The sequence below is a fragment of the Pieris napi genome, chromosome 11 (assembly GCF_905475465.1).
Source record: "Pieris napi chromosome 11, ilPieNapi1.2, whole genome shotgun sequence".
In the NCBI taxonomy this organism is placed as follows: Eukaryota; Metazoa; Arthropoda; class Insecta; order Lepidoptera; family Pieridae; genus Pieris; species Pieris napi.
Window position 1 is genome coordinate 3,557,047 of NC_062244.1, and position 20,441 is coordinate 3,577,487.

At 36.9% G+C, this 20,441-nt stretch overlaps 1 protein-coding gene across 1 annotated transcript; it reads left to right on the plus strand.

Annotated features, from left to right (window-relative positions):
- Positions 1-806: 806 nt before the first annotated feature.
- LOC125053970 lies at positions 807-7,766 on the plus strand. Its single transcript, XM_047655611.1, has 3 exons — positions 807-1,422; positions 6,688-6,853; positions 7,441-7,766. The coding sequence occupies exons 1-3, from the start codon at positions 988-990 to the stop codon at positions 7,749-7,751; spliced, it is 912 nt and encodes a 303-aa protein (XP_047511567.1). The 5' UTR covers positions 807-987; the 3' UTR covers positions 7,752-7,766.
- The last annotated feature ends 12,675 nt before the right edge of the window (positions 7,767-20,441 follow it).

Below are 20,441 nucleotides of genomic sequence, written 5' to 3' on the forward strand. Positions count from 1 at the left end.
ACACTTTATTGCACATAAACATATTTGTCACGCTATTTGTGTATCTCTTTAATTAAATTATTTCTTATTCTTATATATTATCTAAAAAAGTCAGAAATAAATGATGTTAAAAAACTTGAAAATGATTGATTGCGTCGTCAAATAATTTCATCACAAAAGCTCTGTCCCATCTTTTTCCATTCGTTCCTGTCCCAAACCTTACTCCATCTTGTCGAGTCTGTGTAAAGCGATATGTTATCTGGCCATCGTCCTTTAGGTATTAATCATATTTAATATTAATTACTATCTCTACTTACTTTTTAAATTTCTTTTATTTTTATCATTTATAATTATTATTATTACTACGATAAGAGTGTAAATAATATAATTAGCTACATCTTTTGATTAAGTAGTAGGTACATATTATACACTAACATCTAAATTAAACTCCTAAAGTCATAATTATCCATTGTGATGATGATGAATTTTACAACCTTCTATATTTAATAATGTGTTTATGCCATCACAGAGCAGTGATGGCCTAGACTCTAGAGGCTTCAGCGTGCGACTCTCATCCTTGAGGTTCGATTCCCGGCTGTGCACCAATGGACTTTATTTCTATGTGCGCATTTAAATTAACCCAGAAAAATCTGAGACCCAGGCTTAAAAAGGTTGTAGCGCCACTAACTTTTTTTAATATTATTTACAAATATAATTAAGTTTATAATATTGTACGATTTGTCAATTATTTCGAAATGTGCGCAACCTCTGCGATGTACATATAAATTCAACGTGCAAATCAAGTGAATCATAACACGGAAAATGCAGTTCCTCTTCATAATTCTCCTTATTACGTTGACAGATTGTAAGAAAACGAAGCAAAGGCGAGCATCCGTTGACACCTACAATAAACACGATGTAGACTTTGGTCACATCTACAGAGATCCAGAAAAAAACAAACGTTTATTCGAAGGTGGCGATAAATTAAATCTAGAAGATGCATACGCAATGAGAGAGAACATTCGAGATATAGCCGGCAAATACATGCCACCACGGGACAAAATGCTATATGAAAAAATGAGAAAAGCAGAAGAAGGTGAAATGATGAGAAATAACAGTGGTAAACCGATGTATTATAATTTTGAAGCAATATTAGATCGTAACCTAGCTAGATCTTATCCTAAACCACTTGTTAAAACTATACCACGCCCAGATACACCATTCACAAGTAAACCGCAAACTATATATATAGACGAGATAGAAGAAAGAACATATATGAAAAAAGAATCTACGGATAACTGGACTACTTGTGAGGAATTCTCAAAAAAAGCCTTATTTCATCCTGATGATATAGTGAATTTGGAGTGGATTCCATTCTATATATGGTCCTTAAGCAATGTTCAAAATGCAGACATCCATAGATTTACATATCCTACTAAAAAGGTTTTTATTTTATATTTATTATGAAACAGTTTAACAAACCAGAGCTTAACAAAGTTTTTCACCTTGCATTAGTATTGATAATGCTATGTGAAGTGCTATTTATTTATGAGTAGAGCGGTGTTGGTGACATCAACGTGCGAATCTCTTCCTGGAGCATGTGCGCATTAACCATTCGCTCGAACGGGTAAGGAAAACATCGTGAGGAAACCGGCTTGCCTTGGAAGTCGACGGCGTGTGTCAAGCACAGGAGGCTGATCACCTACTTGCCTATTTGATTGACCAATTATCATGAAACAGATACATAAATCTGAGGCCCAGACCTAAAATGGTTGTAAATTTACTAAATTTATTTATGAGTAAATATATATATTTTTTTATATAAATATTTAACAGACAAGAATAGCTGATATATATATGTATGACGGCGCATTCCTAGCGCCATGTTAAGAAATACTGCAAATATTGGAACGAGATTTGACAGTTGTCAAGTCTGGCGGAGCGTCGTATCGATGGTCAGCGCGGCCATGTTGAATCGTTGGGAGTTTTTCGAACGTCAACGGCGAGCGCACCACGTCTGCGACGAATCGCTTTTGTTCTAAATAATCTGGTGTCTTTTTGTTACAAAACTAATTGAAAGTGCTTGTTTAAGAGATTTCCTAATGAATAGTAAATAGATTTTGAGTTTGGTGACCAACATTAAAATTATTAAGACATGGCTGATTCTAATAATGAAGGGCATCCGCCCATATCAGAAGTGGGATCCCATGCGCTACTGACCGTGCAAAAACAACCACCTGACTAAAATAGCGCCTTGAAGTTGTTAATGAAATTCGTAGAGTTTAATCCGGTAGACGCAGACGCGGATATAGAAGATTTCTCTAGCAGTGTACTGAAAGGGCGCGCAGCTTTCTTGAGCAAGTTAAATTTGTATGAGCTGACAGGGGAGAATGTAAAACAAAGTTTAATGGCTAGATTTTGTAAACCAAAATTATTTCAAGACTTCTTTGATGAAATATTGCGTTTTCAAATTGGAACAAAAGAAACTGCAGCAGAGTGGCCTGCGTTTATGGAATATGATCGAAACTATACCTAAAACCCGAATGTCAAGACTTTATAACTGGATACGTCATATCGGTCTTATGTCAGAAGGATGATTTGATATGCCGTGAGCTAAACGCATATACTGTCACTATTAAACCTCAGTTGTTTAGAATCTTAAGAGACATTTCCCTAAAGCGAAGATCGGGGGTTACTGAAATCCAAGAGACTGATTTCAAGCGACCTAGAATTGTGGACGCAAGATTTCCTGGTAAATATCATTTTTGTGGAATCCTCGGACACCGGCAAGCGTCTTCGAGAAGATTCTTCTTGGATGACTAAACAGCAAGATCCGTCAACTGCAACACGTGCCCCCGAGAAAACTTCTACCGTAACCTGTTATATATGCGGTCAAGTTGGACACATAGCAACAATTTGTAAAGAAACGAAAAAGGTGGTGGATCTACTGCAAGGTAATAGGTCAATATCTGCGAACAGTGGCTGTCGAGGGGCACCTTGAGGATGTCATCTGGTGAGTCAGTCTCCTTTCTTTTTGTTTGATAGCGGATCGTCTTGCTCGTTGATAAAAGAGAGCTATTATACTAAGTTCCCAAGTACTGTGCGCAATGATCTTGCGGGCATTGGTGGTGATGAAATAAAATCTACGTCACAGATTTCGAGTGAGGTTAATTTTGAAAATTTTATAAAACTTGACATTTCATGTAGTACCAGACTCATGTCTTACGGACCCTGTTATAATAGGTAGGGACATTTTAGAAAACGGTGTGAGCGTCAAAATTAATAATGATAATTTGAAGTTAATGTTTGTGAGGCGATTGTTACCCAGCCATACTTTACTTGGATAGATACGGATTTGGCAGCTGATGATAGAGATGCCCTTATTAGACTATTGGACAAATATGCTAGCAGTTTCGTGGATAGTGTTCCCCGTAAACGCGTGAACACAGGAGAGTTAGAAATTGATTGATAGGGGTCTACCCCATAAAAGTGTTCAACGACGCCCATATCCGTAATACCATTATACAGATGCTTACCTTCGAACCAGTTCTGATGATCTTTAACCCGGACTTACCCGTTGAATTGCATTGCGACGCTGGCTCGGAGGGATATGGGGCGATCTTAATACAGAAAAAGAAAGACCTGCCCCATGTTGTAGAATACTTTAGCCGACGAACCTCTGAAGTAGAGTCCCGCTACCACTCATACGAACTGGAAACGCTGGCAGTCGTACGAGCGGTAGAACACTTCCGGCATTATTTATACGGCCGACGTTTCAAGGTTTTCACGGACTGTAACTCATTAAAAGCATCGAAATCTAAAACTGACCTAACCCCACGTGTTCATCGCTGGTGGGCATTTTTACAAGCCTACGATTTCAATATCATATATCGCGAAGGTCGTGGCATGGAACACGCGGATTACCTTTCTAGAAATCCCCTGCCGGACCCCAATAGCTTAATTTCCGAGTCACAAGTCTCTTCAAAACCTACAATTCAGATAGTAAATTTTGTAGAATTACATCACGGTTGGCTTTCTGTAGAACAGAAACGTGATGCAGAGGTCCAAGACTTGATCAACAAGCACAATAATAACGATTTTCCTGAAACGGTTGGTCAGACATATGACGTTAGGAATGGCATTCTTTATAGGAAGGTTGTAAGAAACAATATTATATCATGGCTGCCAGTCGTCCCTCGCTCCCTAATATGGACTTTGATTAATCACGTTCATAACGAGTTACAACATCTGGGTGGTGACAAAACACTGGACAAACTGTACGAACAGTACTGGTTCCCTCAGATGTCCAAGTGCGTTAGAAAATTTATTGACTCTTGCATTGTCTGCAAGGCATCAAAAGGTACCTCAGGTACTCAGCATGTGCAGCTACATTCTATTCCAAAAGCTCCGGTACCGTGGCACACGATTCATATAGACTTCACCGGCAAACTAAGTGGAAAAAGTGACCGTAAGAAATATTGTTCAGTAATTATTGATGCGTTCACTAAATACGTATTATTAGAGCACACCTCATCATTAGACGCAGCTAGTGCGGTTCAAGCCGTTAAAAGTGCCGTTTGCCTTTTTGGAGCACCTAAGCGCGTAATAGCTGATCAAGGCAGGTGTTACGTTAGCCAGGATTTCAAGAACTTTTGTTCAGAACATAACATTAAGCTGCATTTTATAGCAACTGGCTCCAGCAAGGCAAACGGGCAAGTCGAGCGTGTGATGCGCACTTTGAAAAGTTTGCTAACGATTATCGAAAACGATCCCAATAAAGCGTGGCGTGACGAGTTAGGTAATGTGCAATTAGCGCTTAATAGTACTAGGTCTACAGTCACCAAATTTACGCCAACTGAACTCATGTTCGGTATCCGTTCTCAATCTCTAGGTATGTCGAGAATTAGGTGTTCAAGTCCAGATTCAGAACAAGAACAGCGAATTGACGTAGAGTCAGCTAGGCAAGATGCGTCTCTTAACATACAAAGGGCAGCCGCATCCGATACTTTACTATTTAACCAGGGTCGAGCTACTATCAAGCCATTTTCTAAAGGCGATTTCGTATTCATCAAAAGTTGTGAACGCAACCAAACCAAGTTAGATAGGAAGTTTAGGGGTCCTTATGTAATAATCGCAGTATTAGATAATGACCGTTACGAGTTGAAAAGCATAACCGGTTCACATCGTACTTTCAAATACGCGCACGAGAACTTGCGTCCAGTACCTCGGGGTCATGACGGGTTAGTTGAAATATCTACTAGTTTGATGACTGAAGAAGAGGCCATGACGGCGCCGAACGATGTTGAACTCGATAATAGTCACCTCGACAGACCGAATGTTTGTGATATATATTGACTGCAGGCTCCGATACACTGTCCGCAGGATCAGACACGCTTACAGCGGAGTCTGATACCCTAAGTAACATTTCAGATCGCGAAATCTTTGAGCATGAGGTCCGTATTCACGCAGAGCAAGACAGTCCGTAACTTATAGGTATGTGTAATCTGTAAGCGCTGAAGTTTACTTAACTATGTTGGCATGATTAGTGAGATGAGTCATTGAATAACGTGGTGTGTGTGTGTGTGTGTGAAGGTGGTCGAAAGGATAATGTCGTCCGGGCCATGCAGCTGATAGCGGCTGGTCGAAGGGACACATTCATCCGGTCCAACCGTAAGTGTTCATTGGTCGAAAGGATAATGTCGTCCGGGCCACGCAGCTGATAGCGGCTGGTTGAAGGGACACATTCATCCGGTCCAATCTTAAGTGTTCATTGGTCGAAGGGACAGTGTCGTCCGGGCCATGCACGTGTGGCTGGTCGAAAGGACACACCCGTCCGGTCCAATCTTAGGTGTTAATTGGTCGAAGGGACAGTGTCGTCCGGTCCATGCACGAGTGGCTGGTCGAAAGGACACACCCGTCCGGTCCAATCTTAGGTGTTAATTGGTCGAAGGGACAGTGTCGTCCGGTCCATGCACGAGTGGCTGGTCGAAAGGACACACTCGTGCGGTCCAAATTGATTAGAAAAAGGTGCCGTCCGGTCCATGAGTGGTCGAAATGACACACGCTTTTTTTATTCTGATAGTCATAGTTGTATGACAGTAGCATTACGTCTAGTAGTCATAGCTTGTCAGGTTGGGCGAGCGGGTAGATTTACTGACACCTGTCCGATTGATTGTGTCACTGTTACAGGACTGCAATCTGATGCGCCCGAGGACGGTCGAAAGTCAGTCCGGCCGTGACGGCGCATTCCTAGCGCCATGTTAAGAAATACTGCAAATATTGGAACGAGATTTGACAGTTGTCAAGTCTGGCGGAGCGTCGTATCGATGGTCAGCGCGGCCATGTTGAATCGTTGGGAGTTTTTCGAACGTCAACGGCGAGCGCACCACGTCTGCGACGAATCGCTTTTGTTCTAAATAATCTGGTGTCTTTTTGTTACAAAACTAATTGAAAGTGCTTGTTTAAGAGATTTCCTAATGAATAGTAAATAGATTTTGAGTTTGGTGACCAACATTAAAATTATTAAGACATGGCTGATTCTAATAATGAAGGGCATCCGCCCATATGTATATAGAAAAGTCAACAGTAAAGTTTACGCCTTGAGTCATTATTTAATATTTGGAGACTATTTACATCACACAAATTGTTGAATGCATAGTAATAATAGTTTGAATAACACAAAAAATATATTTATAAAAATTATTCCAGCTAGTGCAGAAATTTAAAACGGATTACGGCCCGCATCTTACAGGAATAGAGTGGACCCAACCAAAGCTACTGCTAAACGATACCAGAGAGATTTTACTAATTGCGAAAGATAGACGAGGTCTATTTCAAGGTATTGTCAAAACTGATCTGCCGGAATCGATAAAAGGTTTGTATATATACGAAATTCATTACAAACAAAATAATCAAGCTTTTTTATAAATTTGACGATTATTTAAATGATCCTAATCCTTGGGATTGATTTGCTGCAGTTCAAACAATTTGTATGACTCAAAACTTGGGGATTAAAATGAGTGCGTAAGAGTTTCTTGCCAATTCTTCTTGCTCTCTCTACGCCCCTGACTTGCGAACTGGTAGTAAATGTAAACTTAGAGTCAATTTAACATCTCCTCTGTTCACGTTCATAAGTGTAGTTAGTTACGTATTTCATACACGTAAAGTTATTTTGAGTTTGAAAAAATAAGATATTAATAGTGATAGCGTCTTCTACACTTAAAAACTCTGTAGACCACTGCTCTCTCTTTTTCATAAATTCCTAACTTCAGATGAGCGACACGACAAAAGTCTCACTAGAGTAGATTCAGGGTTGAGGCACGCATAAGACCAAACACTACCAACTTTAAACTTTTTTCCTCCTAAACTCCATAGTTATATAATTTTACAAGAGGTGATATTGAAGTAGTGTTAAATTGTATTTTACATATATTCATCTACTAGTATTTTATGTATTTTCAGGCACAAACATAACGCTGCCCATCCTGAGTTTACGCATAAAAATACTGGATCCTTTTTTGGCTCTGATGTATTGCGATGATAAGACCACGTATATCATGGCAATATTTGGCGAAGAGCCACAATCCGATCCAGAAAAGATAAAAGCGGCTTCAATTTTGAACTTTAAAGGAAAGGGAACACCAGTATCTTCACGTGGACATGATACTTCTGCAATAAGTAATTTGGTTAAGGAGAAATTTTTGGACGTAGATCGACAAATTGAAAAGGCGAAGAGTTTGAAACCTCCTCGCTTTGATTTAAGCAAGCTGTAGTGTATAAGTTAAATTAAAATGTTAAGTTTAAATTTGAAAATTTTAAAGCATTGCTGCAGTTAACTTGAAACTTAATAAAACACTGTATAATGTAAGTTAAGTATGTTTATTATTTGCTTACATGGGCCTATTGCACCATGACCACTTAATTAATTATAATGAGTAAAATCCTGGGTAAATGACGTGAAGGTAGAAGGAAAAATGCTGGCATCTAGCACAGGACAGGACACGCTTCACGAAACTGATGGACAACCAGTATGGAGAGGCATTAAAATATGTTATTATTTTATAAAGGGCAGTGTTTCCAACCTACTTTGTGCCTTTCTAAAATTATGTAACTTACATAATTTTTAATATCTAAAATTTAATTGCTCAATAAAGAAACTTAAATGATAGGGTAACGAAACACAATAAGTAGATTTTAAAAACATTTCACGAAAAACTGAAATTACAAATAATTATTTAAATAATAATAAATTTTCGATAACCTTGTTAACTATCAAATTGCCCCCCGTTGGGGCATGACCCCACGTTGGGAAACACTGCTATAGGTTAAGTAAAATGACTATGTATATTAGTAAGTAGCGTAGAGGTCTATATAAGAAATTGTCTCGTTTCTGGTCAATTATTAGGCCTACAACGCACTAGCGGCTGGCCGTGATGCGGTGTGCCGCTGCGGTAGGCCGCACATCGATTATTATATGAAACCGCACGATAACAACGCACTGACTTGCGGTCAACCGTCAACCGCTCCGGTTGATGTGGAGCTGCGGCGAGCCGCACCGGTTGAAGGTAGTGCGTTGTAGGTCTTAGAACATACAAATTATACAAATATATTTTTAGTGCAAGAATGGTTACTTTTCAAAACGAGCAAGTACGGATATCTGATAATTGACTAAATTTCTTGATCTTTTGGATTCTAAAGACATTTTCATAATTTGTTCATAACGTTAAAGTAGCGTGTAAAGAAGAATCGCGAATGTAAATACTTCTAAGAAATCATTATACATTTTAGCAAATTCAAGAAATTGTTTTGAAAATGGTTAGTATTGACATTCTTGAGGAGAAACATCCGACATCATTGCTATAAGATGATCAGCAACGTGTTTGGAGTTTTAGAACGATGTTTATCCTAGCTATACATTTTGTATTATTAATAACGGCTATGAGTACTTCAGTAGGACCAAATATAGATCATGACCAGACGACAAGTTGTGAAGATTTTGGTAGATTTGCTCGTTTTAATCCGTATTCAGTCTTGGAAGATGTATGGATGTCGTTTTACTATTGGGGCCCGACATCTCCAACGTGGTTCGTCAAGTTTCTTCTACCAAATCGAGAGGTAATTTTCTCATATCTTCATATGTAGCTCGTACCGTATCACTCGTTTGTTTAAATGCTATAGTTATTTGCTTCCTTTAGTAATTCATTATTGTAATTACAAAACGTATTTTATTAAAATGTTGGTGTACGTTTCCTTCAATATATATGTTTATATAATTAACTCATGTTTTATACAAAATTTCAATAAGTAATATCAAAATTGGTTTGTTAATTTACAATAACCATAATGAATTCTTAATCATATTTAAACAAATTTAATTTAATTTACTATTCATTAGCTACACAATCTACCACAATCAAACTGCACTTTTGTATAAAAAAAAGGTATTTACCTATTGTTATTTTTGTTTCTATACTTTAACGCATCTAAAAAAAGTTTATATTTTAATATTTGCAGAGTAACTAATATAATTATTTTACATAGCTTATTTTCTAATAATTTGATAACACGATGTACACAACTAACCTTAAAATTAAATTTTATAAGTGAATGTTAAATTGAGAAATAAAGTATTTGAACCGAACAATACTAAGGTTCATATTTACTGACATTTTCGCTGCTTATTTTCCAGCAAGTAGCCTACCTAAAGTACCTGATAGATGACCACGTGCGGGAGCCAGTAAACTGGACAGCTCCCATGGTGCTGCTGAAGGAGAAGAGTAATATAACACACCTTATGGTGGAACAGGGAGATAGAGGACAGTACATCGTGTATACGCCATATAAAGGTCTCATCTATCACTATAATTACTTGATTAACCATGTAAACAGATAATTGTATTGATTTGTAGACAGTAAACCCTGAGCTTGGTTTTTCCGGTTCTGTGTCTTTGATATTTTTTCTGTATAGGTAAAAAAGAAAAAAACATGTATATGATAATCACACATACAGAAAAGAAATACAAACACAATCACTATAATCAAAAGTGTATGTTAATCAGTAGGCTGTATAGTTTGATGTTACAGCCCTCTCGCTCTGGACAGTTTGAGCATGATATATAATCCACGTAAGAGCCAAAGGTCAGTCAAAAGAACGACCGCAGAATCATTAAAAAAATAATAAATCGTTTAAATAGATAGAAATATGTCCGGTACACACCAGACACATTACTGATTAGCTATTTCCTTGATTAATTTCCTTTGAATGTAAAAGAAAATAAGAAATTGTTTAAAAATATCTGAGCCGTTTTCAGTTTGATCAATCCATACGCGATACGCTGTTTCGTGTTTTTATTGTGAACAATTGTGCATACGTATTACTTTAAAACTGTTTATCATTTCTATTTATATATCCAAAATTACAGATTTATCGCCAGGTGATACAGTTGACACCGTAACAGTGCGCATAAAACAGTTTGACAATGGACGTTATATTGGTTTTATGAATTGTGATGTAAGTATTAACAAATCCTCGTCTCACGCGAATGATAATGAAGGAACCAGTGGCGCTACAACCTTTAAAGTCTGGGGCTCAGCTTTCTGTATCTGTTTCAGTACCTTTTTTTTCTAATAGGCAACTAGGTGCCTAAATGCCGTCGACTTTTGAGTGTAGGGTATACCGGTTTCTTCTCGATGTTTTCATTCACTGTGAGGGCGTGTGTGTGTGAGCTTGGGCTCGAGTTCAGACCTTAGCCTTGCGATTCTGTAACTCACTTTTCGAATTCACACAGCGGTTTTCGCCTCGGCGAGAGTTCGAAAAGTGAGTTACAGAATCGCAAGGCTAATATGAGAGTCTTAGGCTGAATGCCCTATACTACACGGCTCACATACTCGTATATTCAATAGCTAATTGAGACTAAACTAATTACGCATGCATCGTTTTGTGCACAAAGCTACATTTTCCATAGATCATTAGTAGTAGTAGAAAGCTGTTGATTCCGTAGGATCGCCCTATGAAACAAACGAAAACATTTTAATTAATTAATTTAAATTAATAATAAAATAATCGATCGACCGACTTCAAACTATGATTTGCTAATAGAATAAAAATACTATTTTGTATCTTTTTATTATATTAAATAGACTTTTGTCATAAAGCAACATAAAACCAGTCAAATAAACTAACAATTTATTTCTGTATAGAATAAGACAGCTTCTGTATTATGGCCTTAGTTGTTAACCACGGAGAGGTCCTGGGTTCGATTCTTGGCAATCAATTGTTTAGGCCTGAAAGCTGCATTTAAAGAATAGACAAAGAAAGAGCTCGGCCCTGCTGTGGGACACTTTAAAGCCATACTCTTCAGAAGAGATTACTCTATGATTTTTTTTTATTTTCAGATGCATGTGGCTTACGCCCTCGTCAGATTAAAGGATGTTCCAAAGAAGAAGTTAATTCAAGACGAGGCAGCTAAAATGGGGTTTAAGGGTCGTAAAGGCAAATCTTATTTGTACCGTGGACACGAATGGATGCCCATAGAAGAAGCAGATTATGACAATTACATTGATAATATGGATCATTCTGATGAGGACTATTGATTGAAGTTATTATTATTTTTGAAGCTATACATAATACCCATTACAGTTCATTACCAATGAACAGCTTGCTAGTTAGTGGACTGTGGAAAGTGTGTTTAAAATTTATATGTATTTAATGTCAAGAGTATCTGAACAGTATATGTAATGTATGTATAAGCAAGCTGCACTAGATGACTAAATATATGAGAGGGTGAGACGTAAGAACCTAACAACCCTACGGATCCCTAAGCCCTACAGACGTACCCTAACACATAAATAGTGAATATATAAATATATAAATAAGTACGGGATGTCTGCACCAAGAGACCTAAGGTAACAGACGGAGCCCTACGGGTAGGATCAAAGGTTCGAGGTGGTGGGATTATCTCAAAGCTACCGGGCAGGCTCACCACGATAATTAAGGGCTTGAAGTAGTCTTCGCCACTTTGAGAGGAAGCGAGAAATGAACAAGACAGAGCAATATTCAAATCTGATTTATTGTTATAAAACAATATCTTAAATACTAATTACACCTATTCACACATACATGGTATTTTTCTAGTGAGCTATTGGTGTATCGCGCAACCTCAGCTATTAAAATATGGAACACATATGAACCGTGTCAACAGCTGATTAAAATATAATTAAAATTGCTATTCAGCTGCTAATATTTAGCACACACCGGATCCATGTCAGTAGTTCGTTTATGTTCAAATGATGAAATCTGAACACATAGGAACTTCCGTCACTTCGCTAACTCAGCATCAACTAAAACTGTTGCCTCCGATCTCGACTACTTCTCGCCGGCAGGCTTTCAATTAACACATTTTCTTCTCCAAAAACTTGCATATGTATACGTCAATACGGTGACTATTCTAGACAGCTCGAACTCATCGACAATGTAGCTTACCTGGTGCTTCCATTTCACTCCTTTAGAAATAAACACTAAAAGAAATAAAGGTCTGAACGCACGACATTGACAACCAATATATAATATGTCTATCCTTTTTCATTACTGATATTATTTATTTATTTATGCTTTATTACTTTACAAACATACACATAACAGAAATACAAAAAAAACATGTTACAAAAGTTATAAGGCAACGGGCGGTTGTAATTTTTTAAAATCTAAAACTCGACAGTTTATTGATTTGATTAAGTTAGAAAACTTTACGTATTTTAATTTGAGGGGAGAGTTCGCCGTATCGACGCGATGAACATTAAATGTTTGACAGTTTCGTAACTGTTCGTAACCCATGATCATTTTGTATTGGAATGTTTCTAATGTTAATAAAAGTTATTCTGACAATTACAACAAATAAAAAACCATAAAAATCGGTCCAGCCGTTCTCGAGTGATAAGTGATTGAAAAAACCCGACTTTGTTTTAAATATATTAAGATTATTATGTATAGCTTAGGTTAAGTGGTAAATGTAATTGAATGAATAGAAATTGATTATATTAAATTTCAATCTATGTTAATAAATGAATGAGCGTGCGCAGCCATGAGAGGCCGTTAGTATTAAATATATATGTCGCAGCCAACTAGCTTAATAAGCCGTTCAATTAACAGGCTAGCCCCTTAACTGAACAGCGCCGTTTAATTAGCGGCCTGAAAGATTTTCAGCCATTTGCACAAACAGCTAGGCAAGTGACATGGATCAATGATGTTTTATTCTTTGCCTAGTCTGTTAATTTAGTTTCAATTTCTGCCATTCACAAACTCGAAACGGAACTCTTCAAACTGTCAATATGCCGTCGGCATACCACAACTTTGATGGTGTTTTCCAAATTTTGTTGGTTTTCAAAGTTTCCAAAACAACAAAAACAATGGAAAGAGTGTAGTGACAATAATAATGTGAATTTTGCTGTGACTTCTTTATTTTTCTTTAGATCTTTTTTATTTTTGCCACATAGTCACGATATAGTATCGTACGAATGGCCTACGTATTAGGCAGTCAGTTTATTAAATGTTGTTACTCACGGCTGCATACCTTTCAGGCCACTAGTTAAACGGCGCTGTTTAGTTAAAACGCTAGGCTGTTAATTGAACGGCTTATTAAGCTAAAACAAGCATCTAGTTTCATAAGCTGTCAAAGTTGTAGAAACATTTCATAAAACCGTGTTCGTTGGCATGGTTATCATTTTTTATATGGAAATAGCATTATTACTATGGTGACGTTGATATTAAACTTTTAACTTTAATCTATGTTTTATAAAGTCCTCTTCGACTAAAGGAAAACCACGAAAATTATGATAAAACCAACAGTTTTCCTTGCTTATTTAAGTAATTAGTTCAAACAGGTGCCCATTAACTGTGTAAATATTTGAGGCTATTGTTCAAGTGCTCCGGGGCACATTTACAGATATATATTATTCATGTACTTTTATTAAGGAGATTTGTTGGCTAAGGCGCTTGAGCCCTGAGGTCGAGCGTTCAAATCCCGGCTGCACCAATTGATTTATAGTTTTTTTAATTATACATTTTTGACATACGGGACGGGCATAAAGGCTCTGATTTTTCTTTTATACCAGTGTTTGCCAACCTTTTTCACCCTGCCAAAACCTTACTAACATTTTTAAGCCCCCCTGTATAACATGGATAATTTTTAATATTAAAGAATTGTTCTCTTAAGAAACTTTAATGATTGTTTTTAGAAGCTTGTTAACAAAACACATTAAATGAAGTTTGAAAACATAATGAAAAACCGAAATTCAAATTCCAAATACATAATTTTAATAAAGATTTATCTGTATTAATTTATTATTTTAATTAAACGAAACATTGCGCTTTATGCTTGTTGCACATAGATTTTATATTAGGTTCAAATTTGGTTAGCATGGTTACACCGCATTGCATTTATACACTGTGCTAAATATAATAACTTCGAAACTGCCCTGCGATTCTGTAACTCACTTTTTGAACTCACACAGTGGTTTTCGCATCGCCGGTCGCTCTCAAATCAGCCGTGAATTTTATGATTTGGCATTCTAATAAACAATAAACTACAAGCTCCCACCTTTTCAGAATGCCAAATCATAAAATGACTGCTTCACGGCTGATTTGAGAGAGACCGCCGATGCGAAAACCGCTGTGTGAGTTCGAAAAGTGAGTTACAGAATCGCAGGGCTGTTCGTTCCGTTCGATTGTGATTGGCCATCAGCATCTCTAGTTCATGAAGATTTTGGTGGTTATAGCTATTTTATAAGACTAAGAGGTTCGGAGAAAATGTCGCGAGCAGATGCACGGTTCACAAAATACATTATATTTTGACTTTTATATTATTTAATGGCTGAATTATTTATAGCGGTTTTTATTGAAATACGCGTTGTCATCATAAAACGCCGGACAACTGTTGGCGTAATAAATTGTATAGCTTTTTTTGTCCTCCTGTATTTTGAAAGTATTACGCTTGTCGACTAAATGACAACTTCAAACATACTCCTTAAAATATAAAGTACCTACTAGCTGATCCGGCAAACGTCGTTTTGCCATGTTTATCATTTCTAATAAAACAATAGGGGTTGATTGTATTTTTTAATGCTGTATCATGCTGTAGGGGTGATGAAAAATAGATGTTGTCCGATTCTCAGACATACCCAATAAGCACACAAAATTTCATGAGAATCGGTCGAGCCGTTTCGGAGGAGTATGGCAACGAAAACTGTGACACGAGAATTTTATATATTAGACGTAGTTATAATACTACGAAGTAGTTATATTCATCAGACTTTTAATTATTCACAGCATAGATGCCAAACAATAATTATTATATAAAAACTAACAATACTAACATATTTTATTTAAAAAAAAAAACGTTAACTTCGTCGACGAATATCTTACGATTAATTATGAAAAATTTACCCAGTTTTCATCAGTTTATTTGACAAGCATTTGCTCTGTAAATACCCATAGATATCTAGAACACAGTGGATCAATCGGCAATGATGCTGCCGAAAAGCTTGCAAGGAGAGGTTCCGGAAGAGTGCGAGCTGGATTCGCCAGTGATCCACAGAAGCGCGGACTGCAGACAGCTGAAAACAGAAGTAAACCCGAGAGTGACAAAGCCTTTCTAAGCCTCAATAGAATTAATCTCAAATTAATGATAGGGACTATTACGGGCTACTGAATAAACCAATCCGATATGTATTATTTGATGTAACCAAGTTTTTACACGATTTATATTAGCTTCACCTGTATGTATGTATGTATGTAACCGACTCCTTTGGACTCGATTTCTACCCACATTTAACGGACAGATTTAATTTTTGCGCACCTGTCAAAGATCGATGACAATGCAATAATCCGAAAAAAAATTAAAAAAACTTAACTAAAAAATAAAAAAATAATAATAGTTTAAAAAAACTAAAAAACACGCTTTTAAAGCACATCGCTCGATAGACGAAAAATATGGCACGGAGCGCCCCACGCTTTTTCACAATAATACCAGTATTTTTTGTTCATTACCATTTTCAGCCTAAATTAGGAATTATTTTTCACTTTTTAGTTTGATGTGCTTTAAAAGCGTGTATTTTAGTTTTTTTTAACTATTATTTATTTATTCATCTAACAATACTAACAAAAACACGTGTCTAGAGTTTAATGCCACAAATAAAACTTCTAGATTTCCATGGACATAATATATAGACGAAATAAATAATACACGATTTCCATAGCCATTAAGCATTCTTAAAATGGGGTCATTCGACATTTTACTATCCAGACTCTTTTAATGTTTAGGAAGCGGCTCTTGTAAAGACCAAGTTAGACGGTACACGCGTAAACCCGTCCGTTCAACGAATAAATTATATAATTTATGGCATATTTTTTTGTAATGGCAACCTCAGACGGCTAGTACTATAGTTTTTCGATTTTAAACTTCGAACGCTGGTTTCGACTTTTAAATTTCCAACTAATATAGAAAAAGGTTTTTTGAATTTCGAACTACTACCTATGTAGAACAAGGTTTTTTGAATTTCGAACTACATACTAACAATATATTAAAAGACTTTTTGAATTTCGAACTTAACTTGTTAATTGTCTACATAATTATTAATTACGTTTTAAGGTTTTGTCATTATAATTAGTACTGTTAGTCCAGGTCTTAAAGTTTTATACCAAAAATCTCTACTACATCTTTCCTTTTATTATTTTAGATATATAAAAACTACAAGTTAGACATATCATACATAAATATACCTAAATGCATATTAAGAACCTGTAGTAGCGCCCACGGCTTTAAAGTTCGTAAGTTTCTTTCCTTTTAGAAACATTTCTATAGGTAATTAGTGATCATTTGTACACACGAGAAATACATCTTCATTTGGCACCATTCACGGGACGTTTCAATTTTTTCACAAACTTTACGATTCACCAAACTCGCGAAACAATGGCCGATTGCCCTGAAATTAACGCTTTAAAAGCAATTCGTCCATAATTGTTTCAATAACTTAAGATACTTTGTTTCTGAAAATATTGTTCACACACATATATATATATTTATAAATATAATCGAAATAGAAACTTAAACAGGAAAATTCAGAATAAATAATATTCTTTTTAGGTTGAAACGGTTACTTTTATTAAAAATAAAGAATAAAATTATGTAGATGTTTTTTTTTATGTAATAGGAGGCAAACGGGCAGGATGATCTGATGTTAAGTGATACAACCACCCACGCTCGCAAGTGCGTTGCCAGCCTTTTAAGAATTGGCACGCTCTTTTCTTGAAGGACCTTAAGTCGAATTGGTTCGGAAATACTTCAGTGGGCACCTGGTTCCAGATAGTGGTGGCGACAAAAACTGCCTTAGAAAACGCTCAGTTGTGGAACGACGGACGTCGAGGTGATACGGATGGGATTTTATGCATGTGTCTTTACTTAGACATTACGATTGGAACATTACGATCTAGGCTAACTTGAGACTAATAAGTAATTTAAGTCTAACCTAATTTTTTACATAAGATATGTTTAATTTAAACATCCTTCGCCAAAGTAATGTTTTAATATATTGATAAATATTCACCCTAATTACCCAAATAGGTATATACAAAAACATGTTTTATATACCGATTTAGTATCATATATTAATTAGTAATTTACTAATAAGGATATTTAACATAAGAAAGTGTCCAATCCCAATCTCCCATCCTTTAGGGAGGAATTAGAGGTCTGGAGGACTCGGGGCAACAAAAGAGGGGCCAAATTATTTTCCAAATAAAATGAAAAAATAATTCATTCGAGTTATTCAATTTATTTATTGTTAAACCAAGATTATTTTAGTATTTATCGAACATATAAAACTACTAGTCTACTAGTCTAACTCAGTTATCACTCTCGGAATTTAAAACACTTTTTTTTCCAAAGTCTATTGTGCGGGCCTGGTTTGACACACGAGACTCGGAAGTCAAAGTACTATTAAGCGTCGACTGACTCTTTACCCAACCCAAAGAATCAGAGTCTAAACATCTCATATAAGTCATACGTATGTAGTTCTAAGTCTCGACTCAGAATCTTACTCTAAGACTTAGGTAAAGAAGGTTTAAACAATTAATTTATTGTATTTTTCCTCTCAAACATCACACATGTTACACAGAGGACAAATAGGTTATAAAAATATGTTATAGAAAGAATATAAAATAAATCAGTGGCGCTACAACCTCTTTAGGTCTTGGCCTCAGAATTCTGAATCTGTTTCATGATCATTTTTAAACTAAATAGGCAAGTAGTCAGCCTCCAGTGCCTGACACACGCCGTCGACTTTTTGGGTCTAAGTCATGTCGGCTTCCTCACGATGTTTTCCTTCACCGTTCGAGCAAATGTTAAATTCGCACATAGAAAGAAAGTCCATTGGTGCACAGCCGGGGATCGAACCTACGACCTCAGGTATGAGAGTCACATGCTGAAGCCTAAGCCAACACTGCTCAATAGAAAGGATATATATGTGTGAAAATGACATGAGAATGAAAGGCGCAGTGCTAACCAGATTCAGATCCTCACAATTAAGTTGCCCGCGATATCGCAGGGACGAGGCACACACGAGGGAACTCTTTGTATTGAAGAAGTCAGATGGGTTCACCAAGCATCCATGTATCACCAGTAAATACATTATTAATTAACACAAAGACTCCATGGAGTTGCTGAAATATCCACCGATTATCATCACAGCTTTATTGTAATTTGGTGCAGCGCTGTAGAGAGCCTACCTAGCATCACACCCGTTTCCACATTAATAAGAAACGCATTACCAACTGATTGGATGTAACAAAGAGTCGATAATTATCATTTTAGTTCGGGTTTCGGAATCATCCATCTTGGCGTGGGATGACGTGCGTGAATGATTTACGATTGGAACATGTCGTTTGACCTCCACCTAACATTATGAATGAACTACATTCATTAGCTAACTGTTAAGCTAGGTTTTACAGTCAAGATTTTATATCAAAGCTCTTATGAATGACACCTATGTATTTAGGGCGTGCGACTCTCATCCCTGAGGTCGTATGTTCGATCGCCGGCTGTGCACCAATGGGCTTGTTTTCTATGTGCGCATTTAACTTTCGCTCGAATGGTGAAGGAAAATGGAGGTACACCATCTTGACTTAGACCCAAAAACTCGACATGTGTCAGGCACAGGTGGCTGATCACCTACTTGCCTTTTAGATTGACTAATGAGCATGAAACAGAATTCTGAGGCCAAGACCTAACAGGTTGTAACGGCACTGATTTATTTTATATTCTTTCTATAACATATTTTCATAAGTATCTGATTGTCCTCTTTGTAAGAAATCTGAGACCCAGACTTAAATACAAATAGTAATAAAACATAATCCAAAACTAAACTCCGGTTGCATCCGTTTCATTAATAATTTTTTTTTCACAAGTAGGTGATCACTGATCAGCCTTCTGTCTGACACACATCGTTTTATGCCGCTACTCGCTAGTACGGAAAAGGAAAGTATACCTAATGGGGTTCGGCTAAAACCTACGACCTCATGGATGAGAGTCGCATGAAAGCTAGGCCACCACCGTTTACCTATTTATCGGAGTGAAAGCTCTGACTGCTAGAAAGGACTTAAGAGATACCATGCGCGTCAATAATAATTGCCAGATATCCAAACATAACCATCTATGAAAGTTTCGTGAAGAATACGTAACGATAGTTGAGATTTATGGACAACTCGAACATTGCATAATGTATAAAAATTCTGTACGAACAACTCCCGCTTCAGTATATATTTTGCTAACCGTGCATAACTCTTCCATACCCAATCTATTACTAGCACATTAACTAATCGATTTAACGGATCGAGCTAACGGTACTCGTCTGTGGATACAAATACAATACAGAATGTTTTGTCTTTGATTAAATACTGCGAAATTTGTGATCTCGAAACATATATGCACAAACATACGGAATATGATAAACGCCAAACTTTCTTCAATTTTGTTAGTTGTAGAGACTTTTGGGTGTGGGATTCAAGTAGACAGGCGCTAAGTAAAGATTTAAGTTGGCGTCTGGTGGATGGGACCGGGGACCTAAGAGCTGGTGCTTTCCTAGCTGAACGTAGTATCGCAATACAGCGAGGAATTATGTAATAGAGACGTGTGTCTCACACGGGCAGGAGGCTCATATGATGTTAAGCGATATCATGGACACTCACATTGTCTTGCAAGTGCGTTGCCGGCCTGTAAAAAAATTCGTACGCTCTTTTCTTAAAGGGCCCTAAGTCGAATGTGGGCAGTTGGTTCGTCGTTCGTCATGGACGTTGTGGTTTATGACATTTTCCTTTGAATAATTGTAATGTAAAGGGAGGGCAAAACTTGCTGAGTTTCTTTCCCGTTCTTCTCAGAACAAGGCCTCCTGGTAGTTTTGCGAACGGATGGCGT

Coding starts and splice junctions, on each gene's coding strand:
- LOC125053970 (XM_047655611.1), top strand. CDS start 988: ATGAGAGAGAACATTCGAGATATAGCCGGCAAATACATGCCACCACGG. Junction 1,423..6,687: donor TTACATATCCTACTAAAAAG/GTTTTTATTTTA, acceptor AAATTATTCCAG/CTAGTGCAGAAATTTAAAAC. Junction 6,854..7,440: donor TCTGCCGGAATCGATAAAAG/GTTTGTATATAT, acceptor ATGTATTTTCAG/GCACAAACATAACGCTGCCC.